The sequence below is a fragment of the Chelonia mydas genome, chromosome 11 (genome assembly GCF_015237465.2).
Source record: "Chelonia mydas isolate rCheMyd1 chromosome 11, rCheMyd1.pri.v2, whole genome shotgun sequence".
NCBI lineage: Eukaryota > Metazoa > Chordata > Testudines > Cheloniidae > Chelonia > Chelonia mydas.
Genome location: NC_051251.2, coordinates 43,574,553 through 43,590,835, shown reverse-complemented (window position 1 = coordinate 43,590,835; position 16,283 = coordinate 43,574,553). Strand labels below are relative to the sequence as shown.

Here is a 16,283-nt window from a genome sequence, read left to right as displayed (position 1 = left end):
ATGCTGGGCTGTTTGCGCTTGGCTAAAAGGGATCATCCCAGAGAATAGCCACACGGTGTGGGGAAGGGTGTGCTGGTGTCTCCTAGCCAGGTTCTGCACACACTGCAGGATAATGTGCGAGGTGTTTACAGTGCTCACAACTGCAGCGCTGAGCTGAGCGGGCTCCATGCTTGCCATGCTATGGCGTTTGCACAGTAACCCAGGAAAAAAGGCGTGAAACAATTGTTTCCCATTGCTTTCAAGGAGGGACAGGAGACAAAAGACATGTACCCAAAACCACCCGCGACAATGTTTTTGCCCCATCAGGCATTGGGAACTTAACCCAGAATTCCAATGGGCAGCGAGGACTGTGGGATAGCTACCCACAGTGCACCACTCTATGAGTCGATGCTCGCCACGGTATTGAGGATGCACTCTGCCGACCTACTGCGCTTAGTGGGCACATACACAATCAACTGCATTAAATCACTTTCTAAAGATAGACTTCTATAAAATCGACCTAATTTCGTAGCGTAGACATACCCTAAGAGTGTATAAGCAACTGGAGAGTTAGGGGAGCTGGCATCGGTCTAGGTAGTTGTGCCACTGGGTCTCAGCTCTTAAAAAGGAGTGTTAGAAAGAGAAACTAAACCTAGAGAGTGTTTCTCTAGAGACTGAGAGCCAGAGACTGGACTTGGCTCAGACTCTGGAAGCTTAAGAGCACATGAGTCCAGCATGTGGGACCCAGATACAGCAGCCTGATGAATATCTAGAAGGAGGACCTCAATCAGGGCTGTGGCAATATCCTTTCCAGAACAAAAAAAAGAGCCATATTACTTGTTACACTCCTTATATCATACAGTAATCAGACATGGATACAAAAGGTGACTTTGTTCACACAACTTTACTGTTCTCTTTAAGGGTGAGCTAGTATAGATTACGCATGTGCAAAGAGAAGCCAGTAAAGAAAAAGAAAAAGAAAAGAAAATCCACTTGTGAATAGCAAATACACATCACAAAAAACCTGATCATTCTAAACCCATGTTACAGACAAAAATCACCTAGCAAACCAGTTATTTCAGAACACAAGGAACAACCCTTTAAAAAATCCTCCAACATGTCACTAGTGAAAATATTTGTCTTACTCAAAAAACATCAGTGCACCGGTTAGCGAACGGGGATGGAAGGAGCCAACTATGAAACTCCTGACTGGCTCCCCTTATTCTGCAGAGCTCAGCTCCACAGCAAAAACTCTGCAAACCCTCCAGCGGCAGAGCTTCTGCAGAACTTACAAGCAACACAAGGGAATAGCTGAGCTCCTGCAGTGCTTCTAAGCACCACTCTACCACAGCAGTTACTTGCCATTGTTTTCAATTCAGTTATGGGGAGTACATATCAATTTGTCAACAGTCGCCTAACATGGACATTATGTGCACCACACACTCCAATGTCTACAACATCGTCAAGAAGACAGTTTAATACAGTGATTGCAAGGACTAGGCAACAATGCATCATTCTGGTAAGGTGAGTAAAGCACATGAGAAGAATTTTGATGAATCACAAAGTGTTGAACAAATCTTGTGTAGCAAGATTTAAGCAGATTTTAGACACAAGCAGTAAATCAATAGAGAGACATAACCTGAATATTTCAGCCCCTAGACACCAGCAATATCAGAGCCTAGACCTCAGAACTTGACCTGGGCACTGGACTATAATGCATACTCAGACTCTCATAGCACTCACTTCCTGGTCAGTAGCATTGGGAAGACACCCCAGGACAAGAGTCCCCATTTGAAACATGCATCCGCTGCAGAGGCCTCTGAGGAAGCGAACCAGCTTCTGGAAGAAGAGACTGAGGCTGGTGATGACTCAACAAGCATTTGGAATTTGAGGAAGAACAGCCTTCCTAGGAACCTTTAACAAGACTGATTTGTTAAAGCCTCATTTGCAGAGGAAAGGGTGGTGTCCTGAGGACAGAGAATGATATTTGCATGTGTATGGTTTCTCTCCTTCTTCCCTTCCTTCTGTAGGTCCTCTGCCTGCAGCAACCAGACTTTAAAGAAAAAAAATTTACCTCCTAAGCCAGTTATGTCAAATACTGGACCCAACTGATGTATTTATGCTGCCTGTAGGCATATTCAGATTCTGCAGAATAAAATATTCATTGTAAAAAGTTACTAGCCCTTACATTTGCAAAGATACACTCCGTTAAGGGATATTGTGACATACTCTCTCAAAATGACATCCTGTACCCACATTCACTGCTGTTGTAGGATTATGATATGTTTTGTACAAAGTATGCCTTGTGAGGTATTATTTGAGAAGTCATGTTCTGTTGACCTTTACTATCGTGTTGAATTATATGTATTACTGTTGTATTTGAAGATAAGCTGTGAGTTACTGAAATATGTTGAGAGTCTGGGAGACATCCATTGCTAGCCTTTCAGTGACAAAGGAGCAACTAACACCTCCAAAACAGATTTACATCAGTAGTAGTCAGACATGTGTTGACGGCTCACTAAGGAGAATCCGATGAAGTGAGCTGTAGCTCACGAAAGCTTATGCTCAAATAAATTGGTTAGTCTCTAAGGTGCCACAAGTACTCCTTTTCTTTTTGCATATACAGAATGGGAGCTGTCTAACCCCCGTGACAGAGCAAGGATCTTTCCAGCACCTGGAAGAGAGTATAAAATGGGGGGCAATGACATCAGCACTTAGCCTCTCTTCTCCTCCATCTCAACACCTAGAAGAAAGATCACTTGGAAGACAAAGGGAAGCCTCCTTAAACTGGGAAGAAGGGATGGTCCTAACTAGATTTTCTAGTTAGTGTGAACTGAATTCTGCATGCAACGTCCAGCAGGATGAGAAAAACTGTTTGATTCAAATCTTGCTTAGCCTGCTAAAGTTTAGGATTTAGAATGCGTGTTTACTTTTTATTTCTTATGTAACCAACTCTGACCTTTACACCTACTACTTAAAAATTAACTAAAATAAGTTATTTCTGTAATGTTTTATCTTTACCAGTGAGTTTGTATAAAGTGCTTGGGGAATCTGCTCAGATTAAAAAGGTTGGGGCATGTCCACGATCTTTTGAAGGAGTAGCAAACTGACAAATGAGCTTACATTAATCAAAGTCTTGATCAGTGTAAGACGGTACATTTCTGGGGTACAAGGCTTGGTTTAGGGGAGGGATTTGCTGGTGTCTCCGTGTGCAGGCTCATGAGTGACTTAGAGAGCATTCATGCAAATTACCTGGGCATGTCCCTGCACGTTATTGGCTGAGTGATCACAGCACCTGGAGGGGGTTGCTGTTTGTCACTAGCACAGCACTGTAAGAAACAGGCCAGGCTGGAGAGTTAAGGGGGCCCAGCAGCCCCACAGTTCCAAGTTGTGCCCTGGGTATCTGTCACAGACACACATTTGGAAGGTAAATGGATGCAGTGTTGTCTTCCTCAGTCTGCAGACAGCCTAAAACAATGAGAATCTGAACTCCTCAACTCTCAGTAATTCCATAGCAGTGTTAAAATGTTGTAATTGGGCTTTTAAATTAAGTGTCAGTTTTACCTATTTAATTGCTAATCATTTTAGCAAATGGCATGGGGTGGAGTGACACCCACAGGAGAAGGAAATGTTACTCTACTAGTCTGTTCTACAATATATTAAATTTAAGTCAATTAAGAAGAGTTATATATATGAAATTTTAAATCTGAATCACAATACTATGTTTCCCAAGACACAATACACGTTATCACAACAGCAATGTATTCTATGCAACAGAGTACTCAATCTACTGCAAAAAGAAACTGGACAGTAATTTCTATTACACTTTCTACTGCAGGGGATGGCAGTTTTGTTATTTTCCTTGAGGGTACTGCTATACTACTAAATTTACATAATGACTCCCAACACTAGGCAAACGGGTGCATTAGACACAACGTTTTAATTTGTGGAAAGTAGAGTCCAATTCTGTAAATACGTTTTGCAAACCTGAAAGAAAATTAAAAAATCTGATGTGATCATTAAATTAGTGTCAGGAGTCAGGCAGCAGACCTGTTTGCTTTACTATCCATTGGTTTGGATTCAAGAAGTTCAGAACACAAATGTAAAGTTTCAGCTCTGCTGACAGAAGTATTCTGTGAAACAGTATCCAGGAACAGCTCTGCAGCAGAAAGCCACCCAATCCCCTCATATTTCACAGTGCCTTGGCAGCATATGAAAGTCATATCACTAAACCATTAAACAGCATTACTTCCTATTACATGGAGAACGGGAAAGTAGTTGTACATATAGCAAGCCTTCTTGGTTTCTCATTGGGCACTTAATTGTTCATCTAAGGGCATGTCTAAACTGCAATTAAAAACCCATAGCTGGCCCATGACGGCTGAGTCAGGCTCAGGGGCTCTTTAATTGCAGTGTAAACACTTGAGCTCAGGCTGGAACCCAAGCTCTGGGACCCTCTCCCCTCATGGGGTCATAGGGCTCAGGCTCCAGCCCGAACCTGAGCATCTACACTGCAATTAGACAGCCCCTGAGCCCGAGTCAGCTGACACAGGCCAGTGCAAGTGTTTAACTGCAGTATAGCTGTATCAGATGTACCCTAACAAGTTTCAAATTAAGTGAAGTAAGCTCTTTAAAAAGAGTTACTTATTTAAATTGAGGTATTCAAAAATTATGAAAGACGTTTCCACAAATAATCATGAACAAACACATTTTGCGGAAACATTAAGCAATAGCTGGCCTCCGTGGTTTAGTTACTCTGGCGTACCATTGCTTGAGACCTGGGTTCTAAGCCTTAAAATGATCTTATGATCATATGCTGAGAAGGGAGCCTCTTGGCCCTACAAAGCAACCTCTGAAGCAGTTAAATGAACCCCAAATGGAGTCCCAACCAGCACTCCTGGGCCCAAAAGTTGCTATATGGGTAGGGTTGGGAGCAGGGTGACCAGACAGAAAGTGTGAAAAATCAGGACCGGGGGAGGAGAGGAAATAGGAGCCTATATAAGAAAAAGCCCCAAATATTGGGACTCTCCCTATAAAAATCGGGACATCTGGTCACCCTAGTTGGGAGATACCTCCACTAAGAGTAGGAAGGAGTTTGCGGCTTTGGGGTACAAGGAAGAAAGGGTATGAAAGTTTTGCTAGATGTGGAATCTTATTTTATGGGGGAAATGTATGGAAAATAGGACGACTATTTCCTCCACTACAACTTCTCTTTCCTGGCAGAGACTTTAGCACTCTGTGATGAATTTATGATTCAGCTGCTTCAAAGCAGCAACTTCCAGTTTTTCAATTGTACTGTTCGCAACATATTCCCAAAGCATGCATCACCAAGATTTGGAGCACCTCATCTACTGGCCGTGTAAGCCAAATGATAGCGAGATATTCTGAGAGGCAAAAATGGGCATCTCTGTCTCCATCTCAAGAAATAATCAACAGGCAGAGGCATATTATATTGTGTTTTTTCCATCAGACTCATTCATTTTCTGAAAGTTCCCTGTGAGAAGGGAAAAACAGAATCTCTGTGTTAGAAAAAAATGTTTCTATTGCATATTAAACATATCTGCACATTTAAAACCCATAGTCTTCTCCTTTTAGAACAGTCTTTCCATTTAAGAACATCTAGTTATTCTAGATCAACAGTTTAGCTGAATACTTCTGATATAATCAGCAGTGAAATTCTACACTAACATTTAAAGTTGCCCTAATGGGTTTTTTGGAGTAATAATGAAATGAATGGACAGCTCACATTTCTCACTGCACTAGTGTGGTGCCCATCTACATCAGTAAATTCAGCACAGGTTACCGCAATGGCTGTGCATAAACTAGCACTGAAAACAGTTAAGTGCTAGTGTGGCCAGATTAAACCATTTTAAACATCCTTCTATGAAGGCTTGCTCTGAGAAAACGGCAGTGTTAAATGATTTAGTCCTGCCCACATTACCACTTGTTTAATATCATTTTAATAGCTTAGTGTGGAAAATAAAGTGTTTTTAATCTAAAATTTCACAAGTAGGGAGTTAAGGATAACATTCAACCATAACAAACATTTTATCAACTTTTTATAAACTTAAAACTGAATAACTGTTACCAAGTTGCATGGCTCCTATTGGCAAATACTTGTGTACAGGCACCCATACAGGAACATGTTCTCACGTTTTGGAGATATACCTGAACCTTGCTTTCTCCTCACAACGAATGTATTTAGTATAGTTCATAGCTCTATAGTATTGAGAAGAAAAATGCTAACAATCTAAGTGTTCAAGTCGTTAATAAAAAAGTTCTCTTCTAGTTTACACCTAACTTCCCCTGGCAGCAAATGTCTTCCTTCACCCCATGCAAAACACCAATAACCCAGTTCTGGCCCACCACCAATCTTGCAGGACTTTGCCACATCCCTACAATGGCTTGGAGACCTCAATTTCAGCAAACTCCCAGTAACAGTCACCGTACTTCACACTTCTGCAATTCTTCCCCCCTCCCACACCCCCACTTACCACCCTCCAACTTCCAAATAATAGGCAATACTGAAACGTAAATAGTGATCCTGGGGGACTCAGCCTACCCCTGCTTATTAAGCAGTACACTGACCACCTCAACAGCACTAAGGAAAGTTTCATTTATTGGCTCTGAAAGTGCATGACAACTGTTGAATGTGCTTTTGGCAGACTGGGATGTTTACTCACTAGATTGAATTGGTGAGAAAAATATCCCAGTGGTTATAGCTGCCTGATGTGTCCTACATAATATCTGTGAGGCAGAGGGGGAGCGGCTGTCTGCTGATTTTGACCAGCCAGACACAAGAGGTATTACAAGAGCCCAACATTGATCTGTGGGGTTGAGGGACGCTTTGAAAAACCACTTTAACAATCATCCACAGTTGAACTGAGCACTGCATGTTGAATGTTTTAATATAGGACTGGGTGTTTTTCTGAACTTATAAATTATGTTGCACTTGCATTAACAAGTATTGTTTGCTTTGACTAGCGCTATGCATTCTCCAGTAGTTGTTGTGAACTAATAAAGAGGATGATTTGTTCCTCCAGAAATAGAACTTTATTGACTGGGGGTGGGGGGTGGGGAAAACAGTGCAGAAAAATCAATTTCATACAAATTTTTAACATAACTTAACAGGGGTAAAGCTTTAAAATTAGAAAGGAAACATATTTATGCCCATTTGAGAACAAAAATGTAGTTCATTGTGGCTACACATACGCCAGCCATGGTTCTCACAGCTCAGTGTGTGAAAAGCTGTGGTTTTTCTTGCTATCCCCTGGCACAGATTGGTAGAGGTAATGAAGCATCCTGTGATGCTACACATGGTATGTTGGGGGTGTAGGAAGAAGCAACCGTGTAATTCTCCAAGAACTGCGAAGGTTGAAGAGTCTGGGATTTTTGGACCTGTAGGTCAACCAGAGTCTGCAGCATTTGGGTTTGCTGCTTGAGAAGACCCATTATATCCTGGTGTATTTCCTTCTCTTGTCCTGCTGAGATTCTTGGGCCTTTTTTCTGTCCTCTGTCTTTCTCCATGCTGTCATATAGGCCCTTCAAGCCCTTTGTTCATGGTCCAATGCAGCACTCACTTGTAGGATCTCACAGAAGTAGTCCCCCCTAGTCCTCGTCTTCCTCATCAGGGTCAGGCATTCTGAGGGCATGGAGACAACATCCTCAAGGCTGGAATGCCAGAAGCTGCTGTTAAAAACACACAGATGTATCATTGGACTTATAGTCACAGGGGAAAGGGAAAAATTTCAAAATTCCCTCCCCTTATTCCCATAGACACTTAAAGGCTTATTGACATTTCAGCTTCATAGCACTTCAGGCTGGAGAGTGGTGTTGTGCTGTCATGGTGAGTACAGCCCACCATGAGCAAGCAGGGAAACAATTTTCTGTTGCACAAGGCTTTAAAATTTCAATCCCTATTTGCTGCTACTGGCATCCTGAAGCTGCCCCCCATATGTTGATAGCCTGTTTATTGCATGGTGCCAACCAAACTCATTGGAAAGTGGCATGGGAAAGTGTCCCACCGTGGAGGAAGTAATAAGGCAGCCATCCCTAAAAGCCTTTGGGAGAGGATTGCGGAATATCTCAAAGAAAGTTTCATCAAGATCTCAGGAGGAAAATAGGGCCATACCTATGCACGTGAAGCACTCAGCATCCCCTCCATCCCCCAACACTTCTAACTCAACAGCGAACCAAAAGCAGATGCCAACTCTGCCTCCGTTTGTTGTACCTCTACCTCTCCCCATATGACTAAAAAAAATGAAGATACTTGTATCTTGTTAACTTGGGATGGGCTGGGTTCCATCTTTAAATTTAAAAACTGTAAGCAAAAAATGCATGCACACACTTACCCAAGGTCCCTTCCCTTTCATCAGGCTCATCGGCGTTTGCCTGGCAGGATGGGCTAGACTGTGGAGGAGTCTCAAACAGGTCCTGGCCTGCTGAGTCCCTTGATGCCTCTTCCCTTCCCCCCTCCTCGCTGTTCATGGCAGGGGTCTCGGTCTAATGCTCCTCCGAGGTATCGAAAGTGGTCTGCAGGGTCCTGGTGCAGTCTCTGCCAAGTATGGCATTCAGTTCCTTGCAGAAGCAGCAGGAATCAGATTCAGTACCAGATCTATTGTTGCACCCCCGGCCTTGTGGTATCCCTGGTGAAGTTCCTTCGCTTTCATGCGGCACTTTTGCTGATGCCTATCATACCACTTTGCCTGCATCCCCCTTGCAATCTGCTCTTAGATGTCCATGCTTCTATGACTTGTTCATAGCTGTGCTTGCAGCCTCTTCTCCCCATAGGCTCAGGAGATCAAATGCAGCTCTGCCTGAAGCAGGCAGGAAGTATGTAATACCTCTGTATGTAGAGCCTGGGCAGTTGTACACAACAAGGGTGAACTAGTGGGCGTGCTTGCCAAGTGGGCGTGCTTGCCAAGTGGGCAATCAGGAAAAGGCATTTCAAAAACATGTGGGAGGGTTTTAAAGGCGAGGGTGGCTTCTGGTCTCTGTGACCCCTGGGCCATGGAGTTTAAAATTGTGACCAGAGCAGGCACTGTCACCAGGAATAGGGTACTGTGCAATAGCTGCTGGAGGACTGTTATGGTCGACACTGGCCGTCCAGTGTCTCCACTCATACTGAGTCTGCAGACATGTCACTGCACCAGTTAACCTTCAAAATGTGAATCCAGTTTAAGTTGGCAACTACAAGGGATAATGAATAGTTTTTAATTAAATGTTAGATTCTGAAATACAAGATGGGAAGTTCTGGCTTGCTGAATACTGGCCTATCACAAGCTGGCCCAATTCAATCCCTGCCCTTTTCTGCCTGAAAATTCCAGCATTTCTCTTAACTAAAGGCAACTGACTATATCCTGGGGGCAGGGAGGGAAGAACACAAAAAAATCAGTCTACAGAATTCATAAGTTCTACACTTTCAGACTGCAAACTCCATTTTGGATGTGGACTTTTTTTATCTTCTCTGTTGTCCAGTTGCTCCATGTTGGACTGAAATTTTAAAATCTGGTGGCAAAGGGCCAACAATAGGAGGGTCATTGACTTAAGTGCTCTCCCACTGAGGGCTGGTCTACACTATGGGGCGTGGAGGGGGTGGATATTGATCTAAGTTACACAACTTCAGCTACATGAACAACATAGCTGAAGTCAACACACTTAGATCTACTTACTGCAGTGTCTTAACTGCAGGGTGTTGATGGGACACGTTCTCCCACAGATTCCCCTTGCGCTTCTCGTTGAGGTGAAATATCGGAGTCGATGCTAGAGCGATCAGCAGTCAATTTATTGTGTCTATACTAGACACGATAATCGACCCCGCTGGATTGATCGCTGCCCATCAATCTGGCCAGTAGTGTAGACAAGCCCTGAGTCAGCTCTAAACAAAAGGCTGTCTCCTACTCAGGAGAACTGGCTTATCAGGGGAGAGGTTGCCTAGCAATGAAGTCATGTAGTAGGGGTCTGGGATCACTTGAAAAAATTGATCTAGGAGTCACCAGGCAGAGAAACTGGAAGGTTTTAAGATGACTCTTGGGGGAGACAGAGGATATATCTGTACTGCATTTTAAAAACACGTGGTAGCGAGTCTGAGCCTGGCTGCTGTGGGTTTTAAAATCCAGTGTAGACATACCTAGAAACACACAGAGGGGAGAGGAGACCAGACTGGACTGATTTAAATCAAGGCAATTTAAAACAGATTTTAATAATTTAAATGAGCAAGCAGAAAACCTTGATTTAAAATCAACTTTCATCTTATTTTGCATTTGTACTTTAGTTATTTTCCTAAAGAAAGGTTCATTCTCATTGGTTGGTTACCATTAAAATGTGTTGATTTTCAATTAAATATAGCTTTTACAATATATTTGGTGCTTCTTTCTTCCAACCAAGAGGATACAGTGTATCTATACATGTTTATTTAAGCAATTATATAGGTTAACATACATCTAAATCAGATTTTTAATTTTTACATTTTAAATACATTCCACCCTGCTACTAACATTACTACATTGTATAGGCTATGAAGTTAGGTACACTGGATCTCCCAAGGTAAATGTGCACTTCATTTCTTTCACTACATACACAAGGATCAGAGAGAAAGGCGCGCGCACATACACACACACAGAAAGTTGTAGATTATAGTTTTATAACAAGTATTATTGCACCCACCATGAGGTAACTACTTTGTACCTCTTTATGATGGATAAAGATGAAGAAAGAATTGGACTGGACAACTATGGTTGTTCAGGGAACAATGACCATGAAGTGATTACACTGAATATGGGGAAAGAGAAGACAGTTCTAACAGTAATATGTACACTTGGTGCTTCAAAAGAAGCATTTTCCCAAAGTTAAAGAAAATTATGAGCTAAACTGATTGAGGGGAAAAAACATACAGGAAAAAAACTGGGAGAGTTAATAAAAAGAAGAATTTATTAGGTGGCCTACAAGCCACGTGTCCACAATCAAGAATTAAGACAACTCTGGCTAAAAGTAAAGGCAGCAATTAAAAATAAAAAAGCAACATATGGAAAATAGGGGAAATAGATAGTCAACAAATTAGAAGTTATGAAGTGTAGAAAATTCATAAGGGAATCTAAAGATATGGAAAAATCCATGACTAGCAGGGCTAAGGACAATCAGATGTAGTTTTAATGTCTATTAGGAACAAAAGGAACCCTAGCAAGAATATAAACACATTGATAAATTAATATGGTAATAGCATTAATGATGCAGGAAAGCAAGAGTGTTAAATATTTCTGTTCTGTATCTGGAAAGAAGGATGGTGTATTTGTCAAGCTGCCTGGAGTGTCGGCCAACCTCAGGACAGACTGTTAGGAAACAGGACATGAACCCCAAACTTGTGTTTTATAATTAAATTTCACCAAGTAACAAGTGTGAACTCGTAAAGCACTATAAACAGCCTTAAATTGGAGTCAAGAACTGTACTATTTGGCACTCTAGTCTCTCTTGCCACCCAGGCAAGCCTGCCTTTGAGAGAGATGGTCCCTTACACCGGAATTCTCAGTCTTTTTCTCTCCAAGCCGACTCTCCCCCACAACAGGCTATAAAAACCTGTGCCACAACAACTGTTTTTCTTCATATACAAGTCAGGGTGAGCATTAGTGAGTAGCAAGCAGGGCAACTGCCTGTGGCCCCACGAAGCACCCAGGACCCCTGCTGGTGCTGGGGGAGGGAGGGTTGGTGGGGCTGGCAGGGGCTTTCTACCAGCTCCACGTCCCTGCAGGTCCTAGGGAACAGACGCAGGGGCCAGGGCAGAGGCTCCACTGCTCCCACCACAAGCCACAGCTTCTATTGGCCGGGAACCACAGCCAACGGGAGCTGCAGGGGTGAGACCTGCTAGAACAGGCAGCGCAGAGACCCCAGCCTCTCCGCTGCCTAGAAGCTGCAGGGGGGCCATGCCAGTAGGAGACCCCCATCCAAGGTAAGCACCCCCACTCACACTCCCCAACCTCCTGCCCTTAAGCCCCCTCCCACATGGCCAAACTTCTGCTGCTCAGAAAGGGCACCCTCTGAGCCAGCATCAGCCACTGTAGAAGTCATGGTGGTCATGGAATCCATGACTTCCTTGACAGACTCGCAGCCTTACTTATAACTAATATCTATGTTAACAATACTAACAGAAGTGAGCCAGACTGGTTTCCAGCTAAGCATTGTCAATGGTCAGTGAGGGCCACGGGCCTTGGCATGGACTGGCATCTGGTCTGCCAGGATCACAGTATTCATATCACATTAGGACGACGAAGTATTTCAGAACCCATTAGCAGGCCCAGATAAAACTTGCAGCAAGATTTCTGGCCTACCAATGTTAATTTGACACAAGCACAAATAGATATCAACTAGCCATCAACAAGTGTAGGCTTGAAATTAGATAGTTTCTAACCATCAGAGAAGTGAATTTCTGGAATAACCTTCCTACGGGAGCAGTGGGAGCAAAAAACCTAACTTGTATCAAGCTCAGTCTTGGTACGTTTATGGAGGAGATAGTATGATGAGATGGGCCTTTTATCACTGTAGGCAATCTGCCAATAGCAAAAATCCCCAATAGTCAGAGATGGGGGGGGGGCTTTGAGTTACTACAGAGAATTCTTTTGCAGAGGCCTGGCTGGTGGATTTGCCAACACACTCAGGGTTCAACTGATCACCATATTTGGAGTCAGGAAGGAATTTTCCTCCAGGTCAGATTGGCAGAGACCCTGGGGGGTTTGCCTTCCTCTGCAGCATGGGACATGGGTCACTTGCTCATTTAAACTAGAGTAAATGATGAATTCTCTGTAACTTGAAGTCTTTAGATCATGGTTTGAGGACTTCAATAACTCAGCCAAAAGTTACAGGTCTATTACAGGAAGGGGTGGGTGAAGCTTATGGCCGGAAACCTGCAGGAAGTCAGACTAGGCGATCACAATGGTCCCTTGTGGCCTTAGAGTCTACGAGGGTCTTATATACAAGTCCTTAGGAATGCTTAAATGTAGGCAATACCAATGATCAGCAACAACTGCTCAATTAAAATATCAAATAGCAACTTAACTTACAGGTTTCAGAGTAGCAGCCGTGTTAGTCTGTATTCGCAAAAAGAAAAGGAGTACTTGTGGCACCTTAGAGACTAACAAATTTATTTGAGCATAAGCTTTCGTGAGTTACAGCTCATTTCATCAGATGCATTCACGAAAGCTTATGCTCAAATAAATTTGTTAGTCTCTAAGGTGCCACAAGTACTCCTTTTCTTTTAACTTACAGTTTCAGAGTCAAAGTAAACAAGTGCAATGGATTATGTCAACTGTACAAATGTGGTGACTAAGGCTACCATTTTGGTGCAGAGGTCAATGTGTTCACAGTAATCATGAATTTGAATAACGTCTGTGACCACCACATTGGCAGCTCCTTTCCCCTCCGGGTGTTGCAGCACACTCAGGTTTAGCGCATCCAGCTCTGTGTAGATACAGGGGCAGAGGGCCAAGTTTGATTGGCACTGCGACCCAGTGGACTAGGTCATAACACCAATCAAGTCTAGTCCTCTGCCTCCACCTACGGAAGAGCAGACACACCACACCTGACTGGTGTTACAGCCACAGGAACCAAGTCAGAACACCTAGAGCCAGCCCCACCCCCAAAAGACAAGAGCCCATGCTACACAACTTCCTCCTCCACATGCACACAGCCCCCTCCCCCCCTTTCCATGGCACATCCTTATTTTCCCACCTCTCTTCCATGACATTTACTGGAATTTTCCATGAAAAAAGTCATACCTTTAATGGTGACCCATGCCTCCTCTTACTTATTACATATCCAGTTAAGTTTGATCACAGAAAAACACAAAAGTTTGATTCTCAACTTCTGTATTTCCAGCAATTTCTGTGCATGGTAGAAAGTTGAAAGAAAACCAGATGCATTTTGACTGTTACACCAAGTACTGAATTGCACCTTTTCAAATATCATTCACTGACCATTTGGAAACTGAAATGCCTCCACCCAATACTACTAGTATGACTTTTATAACAATTTAGTCACATTATGGTGATGTTTTTGGAAAAAGGTAACCTTACACTATTTTTTAAGTTGTTCTTGAAATAAAGAACTCAAAACCACATATAAAGAACCAACTTCAGCCTCATGGCAAAGCTATTAACTCCAGAAGCCCATAGTTTAGTGCCAGTACATGAAAACAAGTTTCTTCTATAGTATCTACATCAGGTAGAAACTGCAAATAACTCAGAACTGGACAGTGAAAAACTCATAGGAAGAAACAAAACTGAAGCTTGTCCATACTACCACTTATGTCCGTATAACTTACGTCACACAGGATGTGACTAAGCCACCTCCCTGAACTACACAAGTTGCACTGACTTAAGTGTTGGTGTGGACAGTGCTATGACAGCAGAAGAGGTGGTTTTATTACACTGACAGGTGAGCTCTCTCCAGTCAGTACAGAGTGTCTTCAGCAGACAACCTGTGGAACTCTTTGCCAGAGGATGTTGTGAAGGCCAAAACTATAATAGCGATAGTGTCCCTAGCCTCCATTTGCTGAAGCTAGGAACAGGAGACAGGGAATGGATCACTTGATGATTACCTATTCAGTTCATTCCCTCTGGGGCACCTGGCATTGGCCACTGTCGGTAGACAGGATACTGGGCTAGATGGACCTTTGGTCAGACCAGTAGGGCCATTCTTATGTTATTACATGCTGCATCGGTGCAGCTGTAACATTTCTAACACAGACTAGTCCTAAGTTTTCACACACACACACACTCTGCACTTTCCACCAGATTTAACTGTTTTACCAACATCAAGGATCTGCTCCCTTTGCCAATTTGATAAACACACTCGGATTCTACATTGAATAACTACATAAGTATTCCACTTACTAGCGGAACAGAGATGAGAAAGAGAAAATCAGGCCTTTTGATTTCCTACAGCCCATGGCCCCAGCACGCAGGGAAAATCCTTACAGTTCCTTCCTTCATTCATTCATTCATTCCAAGCTTCCTCCAGAACGACAGGGCTCCTCTCGCCCCTAACCCAGCATTTTCCCCGCCTCAGGTTAACCCTACGCCCCCTCCCCGACAGGACCACCCTAATTAACTCCTTCATCAATTCACGTGGACACATGAATCCTCCAAATACCCCGCGTCCACCCACTACCCCTCCCAGGCAGCCTCTATCTCCAGACGGGCGACAAACCGAGATACCCAGTACACCCCCGACATGGGCGCCGCTCCCCGGGGCCACCGTTCCCCGCCAACACCTCCCTGCCCTCGCCGGCGTGCCAAGAGGTGCCTTCCCCGGGGCCCCGCCCCACTCACCGTTTCTTAGGGATGGTGGATGCGACCGGCCGCTCAGCTGCGCCCCTCGCCCTGCACTGGCTCGGGGAGAGGAGCCGCTCAGCCTCGGGCGCCCGGCTCGCCGGCGAGCCCTGCAGGTGGCCAGAGAGGATGCGCAGCCTCCGCTGGGCAGCGGGCTGGGACCCCGGGCCGCCTGCCTCGGCTGCCGCCGCCATCGCACTTCCGCGTTGCGCCGCCGGGTAAGAGGTCACACGCGAGAGGGGAGGAAAGCTCTGCGAGCGCTTGTCGGTACTCCCGGCATGCACCTCTTTCCCAGCCCTCCCGCCCGCGGAGGCAGGGCCCCGCCCCTCGCACCTGTGCGGCGGGCAGCGCCTCGCCCCCTCCCCATCCAGGGCACCCCCGCCAGGGCGGCGTTCTCTCGCTGCCCAGCCCGCCCCTTGCCGTGCGGAGCCCGGGCCCAGCAGGAGAGCTGAGCCTCCGCCCCCTCCCCCCTTCGCTCCATGGCAAAGGAAACCCGCTCATCCATTCCCTGCATCCCTGCGCCAAGGCGCTCAGCGGCGGGAGTGGAGCCTCCTGGTTCTGAACCCTCCGCCCCGTCAACAGAGGCTGCACCCCTCTCGGCCCAGCCCGCTGTGGCCCCCTCTCACCCTGTTCACAAACTGTGGGATGGGTGGTGTTTGTCCAGCAGCCCCAGCGTCTGCACTCCTGCACTTTAGCTGTCACCTTGGAGAAGCCCTGGTACAGGTCTGCCCCTGTGGTTAGGAAGACGGGTCTGAAAACGTGAGCTGACTGTACCCTACAGGCACAGAGGCTGGAACGGGGGAGCGGGGGCCAGCTTGAAGTGGTTTCCATCATATACAGGATTTATGGTTTGGTTCAATGGCTCTCAGCACCCCCTACTATACAAATGGTTGCAGTATCCCTGCCTACAGGCTCAAAAACCAAAAGGTAAATCAAAAGCCCTGAAATGGATTATGGTTTTCAAACCTCACATTTTACAAACCAATT

The 16,283-nt window shown here is 44.7% G+C and overlaps 1 protein-coding gene across 2 annotated transcripts in view; it reads right to left on the bottom strand.

Annotated features, from left to right (window-relative positions):
* The window catches only part of AGPS (alkylglycerone phosphate synthase), a 161,874-nt gene that overhangs the window by 124,990 nt on the left and 20,601 nt on the right, over nt 1-16,283 (bottom strand). The window contains exon 1 of one of the 2 annotated variants that reach the window (XM_037913198.2): nt 15,297-15,575. The exons of the other annotated variant lie outside the window; for it this stretch is intronic. Within the exon in view, the coding sequence (XP_037769126.1) occupies nt 15,297-15,490 (194 nt within the window). The 5' untranslated portion in view covers nt 15,491-15,575. Of the gene's footprint in view, nt 1-15,296; nt 15,576-16,283 lie in introns of those variants that run through there. 2 annotated transcript variants of the gene reach the window in all.